Source organism: Diplotaxodon limnothrissa, linkage group LG7 (genome assembly GCF_057381915.1).
Source record: "Diplotaxodon limnothrissa isolate DT_005_m linkage group LG7, D_limnothrissa_male_GT1.1, whole genome shotgun sequence".
Taxonomy (NCBI): domain Eukaryota; kingdom Metazoa; phylum Chordata; class Actinopteri; order Cichliformes; family Cichlidae; genus Diplotaxodon; species Diplotaxodon limnothrissa.
Genome location: NC_140602.1, coordinates 45,994,754 through 46,003,940, shown reverse-complemented (window position 1 = coordinate 46,003,940; position 9,187 = coordinate 45,994,754). Strand labels below are relative to the sequence as shown.

The 9,187-nt window shown below is 39.0% G+C and overlaps 1 protein-coding gene across 2 annotated transcripts; it reads left to right on the top strand.

Moving 5' to 3' along the window:
* The first annotated feature begins 1,467 nt into the window (after nt 1–1,467).
* On the top strand, nt 1,468–8,987 carry svopb (SV2 related protein b). 2 transcript variants are annotated; one of them, XM_085358248.1, is made up of 16 exons: nt 1,468–1,526; nt 1,737–1,867; nt 3,456–3,541; nt 3,622–3,720; nt 3,831–3,902; nt 3,994–4,118; nt 4,227–4,290; nt 4,376–4,501; nt 4,586–4,714; nt 4,820–4,893; nt 5,226–5,302; nt 5,388–5,492; nt 6,987–7,098; nt 7,221–7,302; nt 7,408–7,497; nt 8,787–8,987. In XM_085358248.1, exons 1-16 carry the CDS (start codon nt 1,468–1,470, stop codon nt 8,985–8,987), a joined length of 1,632 nt encoding a protein of 543 aa, XP_085214374.1. The 2 variants fall into 2 exon arrangements, with proteins under 2 accessions (XP_085214374.1, XP_085214373.1); XM_085358247.1 differs by having other exon boundaries at nt 1,468–1,529.
* Nucleotides 8,988–9,187: the final 200 nt, after the last annotated feature.

Below are 9,187 nucleotides of genomic sequence, written 5' to 3'. Positions count from 1 at the left end.
AGGAGCAGGGGGCCTGAGAAGTAGTCAAAGCTTCAAAAGCCCTTAGCAAGCCCCACAAGAAGATGAAGAAGAAGTCATAATTGGGTTTCTTCTCAGTGAGCTTCTGAAAATAAGCAGCATTATTTGACATGATGACAATGTGAGTGAACAGACAGCAGCATCCTTTCTATAGCATGACTGGCTTTTGGGTAGAGGGTGGACAGCACAACCTACTGTCGGCCACAGGTTATGACAGATACTCAGCTGCTAATGACTGAAGCGCAGTGCTGGTATAAATAAAGTTACTGTTGTAGGCTATATGATGTCACCTTCCTCTTGCTGAATCAAAGAAAGTCTTTGCCTGGCTTTTAGCTCCTATTCTTTCATAATAATAATAATAATATTAATACTTAAATACCACAAATTTAAATTTTGATGACCACATTAAAATCTATAAGTAGGCTATATGAGCTTTATTTTTCAAGTTTATGTGTTTGATTGATTGTAGTGCACTGTAATTATTTGCAGTAACAGGAAAAAGCCTGGCTCGGTGGTTTTATTTTTCTTTATATTATTACTTATAAGAAAATGTGCCGTTTGAACGAACTCCTGAGAACCGAGCTCTTGTCTGGGATGCACTTTTTAATTTCTCTGGTATAAATCTGAGATTAGCTGGATCTAATCCAAGCAGGAAATCGTTGCTTTGTCTTAAGTGTTTCCCAAAATGTGTTTATTTTACCTCACAATACAATAACATCAGCATTTCTTTCAACATTACAAATTGTATTGCATATAATCACTTGTTATTTATTTAAAGAAAACCTATCATTAATATATAATGTCATAAAGAACTAAGTGCTCTTTTTGCTATCTGTCCATAAACGGTCTGTACCACCGAGTGAGATTAGCATCAAACTAACCTGCTCTCAGGTTAACCAGCTCAGTTTAGACCAATCAGGAAACTTGGAGTCAAGCTCCTAGGGGATCAGTTTACACTAGAGTAAAAAACAAATAAAACAAAACAAATAGAAACTTTAAAAAACAAACAAACAAACAAACAACCACATAATGATGATATAGCATCAACTTGAAATGCAAAAAGATACTTTCATTTCCTAGATATGTTCTGGTCGATACCTTTTCTTTTTTTAAAAAAATAAATTCTGCTTAGAACAACAAATAAGACTTCGTGGTGACATTAAAGTCTTGGAATATTTCTTCCGGTTCCTTTGACAATCTATTTAAAGATATTGATCAATTATGTGATAGTACTTCATTTTAATCCAATGGGGTCGCTTCTTTGACCCGAAGCCAGTTTGACAACACGGCACTTCTGCTTCCTGCTCTAACCCCTCCCCTCTCCGCCCTGCGGGTGTTGTTCTCTGATTGGGTGTCTCCTTGAAAACTTGAAGTGACTGCTCCAGCAGGTTTGTCCGCAAATCACCTGTGCGCTATGAGCTGGAACTCACAGCTCTCCGTGACGACAAAATGGACAACTGGCCCAAAACAGCTAAGATCTCTTACAAGCGCTGGAGAAACTCTGAACAGTGGTAAAGAGAAAAACACGAAAAATATGAGCTTTCTTGCTTTTGTAACCTCATCAAAGTTGTCTTGGCTGTTTCAAGGAAGGACCTGCTATGTTTACATACCGGAGTGTGAGCCACAGGGCTAAGTGCAAATGTATTTAACGACAAACTTTGGTATGTCTGAAAGACAAACTTTTTTTTCATGTCTTCTTCTTGTGTGATGGCACTTAGGGGTGATGCAGATTTTGTGGGTCAAACTGATGAGGACCAGGGCACAGACGCTGAGATTTGCACCATAGCTTCAAATTTTGACGCAGAGGCTACGCAGTCTTCATCCGCCTCTGGGTCTAATAAACCCGAAGGTGTGTACAATATAATTGTTATTTTGTTTTAATTGTTGTGTGTAGGGCTGCTCAATTAATCGAATTTTAATCACGATTACGATCTGGGCTTTCAACGATCATTAAAAATGACTGAGCCGATTATTAGCCCCTCCCTCATTTATCCGCGACACCTTAAAGGCCGGTCCGTGAAAATATTGTCGGGCATAAACCGTCCGTGGCGCAAAAAAGGTTGGAGACCGCTGATTAAGAGGACCCGAGGGAAGCTCGGAAAGCTAAGCAGAAGTTATTTGGAGAGTGACTGCTGTTGGTTGAAAAGAGAGTTTAAAAACAAACTTCAGTGGTGTTGCACACTATTTTATATTATTTTTTTAAAGTCATTGTTAACCCTTTAAAGCCGGTCAGAGCTGCACGCTCCGTTTTGTGTAACTATTGTTAAATCCCTGTAGAACCTGAACCGTGTAAGCTAGCGCAATAATTTGTTTTGCATATGAAACCGGAGGAGTTGTACTTACATCTGATGCCATCAGCTTGTCCTCGGTCACGATTTCCTTCCACATATAGCTTTGCAAAAATTGCATAAAAAGCGCTTGCAGGAACAAAAGCATAATATTCCAGAAACACGCTTTGCCGTTCCTATCAGCTGTTCGTAACACTTCCCACAGTGAAATGATGCACCTGCTGTTTTCTTTGCAAATTTGCATCATAGGATTGTTTTTTGTTTTTCCTGCAGTGTATAAAAATTGCTGTATCTCCAAAATAAAACTATGAAGACACTCAAAATAAATTTCCTGTGGTGGGAAACTATTTTTTGCAACTTTATTGTATTTAAAGTTTTGAGGGATAAACCTCTTAAATTTCTCCAAGTAGAAATATATGTAAACAAAACAAAAGCGATTTTCAATTTTTTTTTGTAGTTTATTGCACTTTTTTGCAATTTATGTAATTACTATGGACTTAATGCATACATATTATTAAAATATGGGCTATAACAGTTGTATTGATGTATAGCAACTTGAAATGCTCCCACAAATGGCACTACAGCATGTAAAAAAATAATATAAGCTCTGGTGGACTTGGTTCTATAGTAGGTCTTAAAGGGTTAAATAAATATCGTCAAATAATCGTGATCTCAATTTCAGTGAAAATAATCGTGATTATCATTTTTGCCATAATCGAGCAGCCCTAGTTGTGTGTGGAACTGTGGCGGCGGTAAAGTAAGAAGGGCATTAGAAAGTATTAACATAGAAAGACCCTATGTGGCAGTGTTGATCAGCTGGATTGGATTTTGATAAATGTAAATGTGGATATGGGTTAATTACACATGAAAGTAGACTCATCTTATATTGGCCATGTCCTGTTTATAACTGGCCTAAAACATAAAAACAGAAGAACTGCTTTTTTTAATCTGTTATGCATCAAATTTGATTTCTTTATTATATATTTTCACAAGGCAATGAAGTGTTAACGGTGCTGAAAAAACCTTGTGAATTTAGCACACTGTCCAAGATGTAAAATGACCTTTGAGTGTGTTATACTGAATAACATGCTAATGCCAGGTTTTGTTTCTGAGACTGATCATGCAGTGACCAATGTGTTTTATTAACAGAAACCTTTACAGTGGATGATGCATTGGAGGCAATCGGATTTGGAAAGTTTCAGTGGAAAATCTCTTTCCTCACTGGACTGTCATGGGTAATAAATCTTAAAATAAGTCCAAACAGCTTCATCAACGTGCAGATACTGCACATCTCTAACTGGATGCTGTCCCTCAGGTAGCAGATGCCATGGAGATGATGATCCTCAGCATCTTGGGGCCCCAGCTGCACTGTGAGTGGAGGCTCCCCAGCTATAAAGTGGCACTCATAACATCGGTAAAGTCTGTTTACCTTTTATTGCTTCACTAGAGATTTTTGATTATATAACATAGTCAATGACCTATTTATTTATTTATTTATTTATTTATTTATTTTTGTTGGAACAGGTGGTTTTTATCGGGATGGGGATCAGTTCACCGATTTGGGGAAATGTCGCCGACAAGTACGGCAGAAAAGTAGTGAGTCTCACATCTATGATTCTCATACATGATTTCATGAGGTTTGTAAATGATCTCATGTATTTCCTGTATATGTGTCTGTGCTAAACAGGGTCTGAAAGTTTGTATGTGCTGGACTTTGTACTACGGCCTGCTGAGTGCCTTTGCTCCAGCGTATGGCTGGCTCTTGTTCCTGCGCAGCATTGTGGGCTTTGGTATTGGAGGAGCTCCTCAGTCGTAAGTTTGATTCTTCCTTCATGCATAACAAGATACATCAGTAGTTCCTCAATGAGCAATATCCAAGAAAACAATATGAACATAAATAAAGATTTAATCTTGTTTTAGGGTCACGCTGTACTCAGAATTCCTTCCCATGAAGGCGAGAGGCATCTGCATTATGCTGATTGCGGTACTGCGGTCATTGTCTTATAAACTCTCTTTTGACAATATTAGCTGCACTGCACTATATCATCCTAACTGTTTGTCTGCATCAGGCATTCTGGGCAATCGGTGCTGTGTTTGAGGTCCTCCTGGCCTTGATGGTAATGCCTGATCTGGGTTGGAGGTGGCTGCTCGGCTTATCCACAGTACCATTGGCAATCTTTGTTTGCTTCTGCTTTGTAAGTATGGCTGCGATGGGTAGAGGTCCGCCAAAATAGAAAAAAAGTTGAAAGTAACTCAGCTCAGTTTTCTGTGTTGCAAAGTGGTTGCCGGAGAGTCCTCGTTTTGATGTGCTGTCGGGAAGACGAGAAAAAGCCATGGCAACCTTAACGCGCATTGCTAAAGAGAATGGGAAGACCCTGCCTCAAGGCAGGCTGAGCGCTTATAATCAGGTGGGGATGAGATTTTATTTTTTCTGGATATGAATCTAAATATATACACTGCTTAAATGTTCAAAATAAAATGTCTACTTTCTATTTTTGTCTTTAATTACTCAGAATGAACGTGGACGGTTCAAAGATCTCTTTGCTCCTCAGTACTGGAAGACCACGCTGCTCCTGTGGTTTATATGGTTAGCTTAAGTGACACACTCTCTAAGATAAGCCTTCTCTATTTAAAGGGAGTCATTTTTAAATCAGTGGTTACCAGCTCGGCATCGTGGCCTTATTTTATCAAGTTTTCGATTTTTGTTGTTGTTGTGGCAGTTATAGCTTTACCATTACCACAGTGACTTGTATACAGGTAACCAGGAACGATACTTAAAATCCTGTGATGGACTGTGATGTGATTCCTAATGCAAGGGGGAGTAACAGTAGTACCTGATTGACATATTAAATGCTTTATTTTCAACTTCTCACAGAACTAATGTTCTAAAAAAAATGATCTTTTTACTTTTGTCAATAGGTTTTCCAATGCCTTCTCCTATTACGGGATTATCCTGCTGACAACTGAGCTGTTCCAAGCTGGAGATTTGTGCGCGAGTATGTTTACAGCTTCCTTTGTGCAGAGCTGCTTTTAATGTTTTCAATTGTTGAATTACAACAAATCCCAAATGCTTCCTTATAGTGACCCAAGGAGCCAAGATTGAGCCAGACTGCAGTCTTGAATGTAGATATTTAACGTCAGCCGACTACAAAGACCTTTTATGGACGACCTTGGCTGAGTTCCCAGGTAAAATACTCGCTGCTTGCAGTCTGTCAGAGGCGTGGTGTGCAGTTAAGTTGAAAGTCTGACAGCTGACATAGAGAAAATGTCCAATTTGTTTTTGGTAATTTCCCATCAACTTAATAGTAGTTATACTGTGAAAAAGTGGCAAACAAACAGTGAATTTGAAAACTATTACTGGTTTTCAAAATGTCCCTGTAATACTCTTTTCTTTTAAACTTTGATAAAGAAATGTATGTTTTTTAATCCGTGTTTAATTGTGGGCGTGCACCTTTCCTTTTGTTCATGTCCAGATCAACATGCAGTGTATTGATTAGTGGCTCTGAGCTGCAAGAGCTTAACAGTTAATCAGCTGGAAGCATGAGCATTTATTACAGAAGTGATTTTAGACTTCAGGTACAAATAAAAAAAATAAAAAAAAGACAGCTGAAATTTAGGAGCAGCTGAATTGTGTGGCTTCATAAATAATTATAGTTAGAAATGAGACACAACACGACACCCTCAAGAGTGATGGGGATGGGCATGCATACGCGTTTCACTATATTTACTGGGCATAACATCAGTTTAGGCAGGTTGTGAAGTCTAGTTCGGCCACACAAAATAATAATTTTGTCTTTTTGAAAAAGACTGTTGCACTGTTATGTTCATTGTGAGGACTTAGACAGAGACAGCGATTATTCTCGCTTCCAGACACCACATGGGAGTGGTTCATCCTTATTCTACTTTTTCTAAATCCACAAGAGTATGTATTAAAGATAGATGAACCTACTATGACATCACTCATTTCTTAGGGAAGTCCCATTGGGAAGCTTCAAGATGGGCATTTTCTCTGTCCCCGTATTGGTGTTTTGAAACTGAATGTGAAGAGAGGAGTGAGAAACTGAGGAACACTGAACACTGGGCAATCTTTTCAAACGGCTGCAACATCTCCCTCTGTATAATCTGTGAATCTCTGAGATCCTGGACTGATATATCATAAAAATGGCGGTAAAAGCCGTCTCGACCGTACCCTGTAGTCTTCAACGGCAACGTCGCTGTTAGGCACCGCCCACATAAAAAAAGTATCCTGTATGATTAAAAGACGTGAAGCTAGCGTTTGAGCCCACAAAGTCATCAGGAAAGTGTTGACTGTGGATACAGTAAGAGTCCCTTGCCCTGATTCCCTCTAGATTTCCATGCAACTATAAGTCTGTTTGCAACTACAGGAGGCATCCCCTGCTGGCCATTATACAGAATGCATGCTTAAACAATTCAATATCACTTTTCAGACCTCAAAGACAATCTTCAATACGCAGTCTACATACTGATAAAGCCTACTAAAGACAATGCTTTGACGTTTTTCAGTGATTTGAAGGTGGGCAGAGTATAGCATACAAACATGTACATTCTCAGAATAAAGAGAACGAGATACAAAAAAAGTGCTCTTTAAGAGAATGACTCCATCTTTCAGTGTTGAGTGCAGTCGTTGATCTTTTTTTTTTTTTTTGATGTTGCTTTTAGGTTTTTTAGTCGTCCTTCTACTAGTGGACTATATCGGCAGGAAGAAAAGCATGGCACTGTGTTTCCTCATGTTTTCCTTGTGTATTCTACCGTTATACGCTTGCATTGGGAGGTACGTTTGTTTTTTAATATCATAGTACGACAGCAGCTAACCCAAACATGCTTGACATTAAAACACCCAGGCTGATTTGTAACTTTTTTTTTTTTCTTTTTTTTTTTTTTTAATTAATCCAGGATAGCCCTTACCATCTTCATCTTCATTGCCAGAGCCTTCATCTCTGGTGGATACCAAGTTGTTTTTGTTTACACACCAGAAGTACGTATCACTTTTCAATTTAGCAGATTTTGTTTGTTTGTTTCTTTTTTCAGACAGGTCAAATTGGACAAACTGTACTCACTGACTTTTCTTTCTTTTGTTTAGGTGTTCCCTACAGAAAACAGAGCTTTAGCAATGGGAACGTCAAGTGCCATGGCCAGGTTGGGTGCCCTGATTACACCCTTTGTGGCACAGGTATGAAGCAGTCTCCTGTTTTTGTGTTTTTGAACAAGCTAATAAAATGTTTTCGGTAAATTTTGTCCAAATCTATCTCCTAAATGAAATTCTTTTTTTTTTTTAAAGGTCTAAGATGTTAGGTTCTCTATTACATGTAACAGCAATAGTACAATGCATACATACAATGGCCATGTTGTTAAGTAAACCTATTCAACTATTTATTGGCATAAATGTCTAATCAGCTAATCATGTGACATGTAGGCATGTAGACATGGTCCAGATGGCCTGTTAAAGTTCAAACCAAGCTTCACAATGGAGAAGAAACATGATTTAAGTGACTTGACCGTGGCATAGTTGTTGGTGCTGTCTGTATAAGAGGAACCTACTTGTTTTATCTTCTTGTGTTGTGGTTTGTTTGATTAAGTGTGTAATAGCTATGGACGAGGTTGATGCAAATGGATGTTCTTGTTTAACAAACAGAACAAACCATTTGTTACAACTGACCATTTCCATCCCTTTATGACCACACTGCCGTCTTCTGATAGCTCCTTCCAGCTGGGTAATGTCACCACCATGTTACAAAGCTCATCATCTCAAACTGGCTCCTTAAACATGACATTGAGTGCAATGTACTCAAATGACCTCAGCACCTTTTTGGATGTGAGATTCACATTATGGATGTAGATGCTGCCAAATCTGCAGCAACTGCGTCATGCACGTGCCAAAATCTCTGAAGAATGTTAAAGCAAAAGAAGGTCAAACCCAGTACAAGCAAGTGTATGTCCGGTTATTCTAAATTTTGAATCAGTGTGACCCGTTTTCAACTCGGCTGAATAATATTATTTGGCATCCAGCGTGGCAGCGATAATTTCCATACCTCATATTGGATATTAAAAGCATTACAATAGGCCTCTTAAATTAAACTGTGAATTGAAATGTCTGCTCTTACTGTTACTCACCAAAAGACAGTATCTATATCACTGAGGGCTAAAAACAAGTATCCAAGAAAAATAATCAGTGAAACTGTGTGAGGTGGGATTACGTAATGCATTGCTTACATGTTTGTGAATCTGCATCTGTGTCATTTCGACACACCCAAGTTTTGGAATTTTCTCCATGGTTTTACTAGAGTTCAAAAACCAACATTGTTGTCAATGATTATTTAAAGAATGTCATAAACTATATGATAGTTTGACAATATTGTGACTTGTGGTAGATTTAAATTAGTCCAGTCAGGCTCTTTATTATTTAAGAGGTAGGTATGTTTTTCTCTGTTTGGCCTCTCACTTTTTGTGTTTTGGTTCTAGGTGTTGCTCAGGACGTCTGTGTATTTGACTCTGTCGGTGTATTGCAGCTGCTCTCTGCTGGCTGGCGTTGCATCTTGGCTCCTGCCCATCGAGACATTGGGAAGGAATCTGCAGGAGTCCAGTCTCGACCAGGAGACTGCAGGGCAGACGACCTCCACCACCAGAGAGTCAGATAATACAACGGGCTCAGCGGACCAGTGACGGATGAGGCAGGAATATAATAAAAAAGAAAGTGTAAAACCTGTTCTCCCACCTTCCGGTCTCCTGCAGTTACGTTGGTTGTCAGTTTATGGGTAGACTCATCTGCGCAACGATGGGTGAAGAACAGCAGGGGGGACTCTCGTTACAGACGGGGAGTGACAATTGGGGCTTGGCCTAATGAGAGCGGAAGAACACTTGTT

Coding starts and splice junctions, on each gene's coding strand:
- svopb (XM_085358247.1), top strand. CDS start 1,468: ATGGACAACTGGCCCAAAACAGCTAAGATCTCTTACAAGCGCTGGAGA. Junction 3,542..3,621: donor TCCTCACTGGACTGTCATGG/GTAATAAATCTT, acceptor GCTGTCCCTCAG/GTAGCAGATGCCATGGAGAT. Junction 5,303..5,387: donor AGCTGGAGATTTGTGCGCGA/GTATGTTTACAG, acceptor GCTTCCTTATAG/TGACCCAAGGAGCCAAGATT.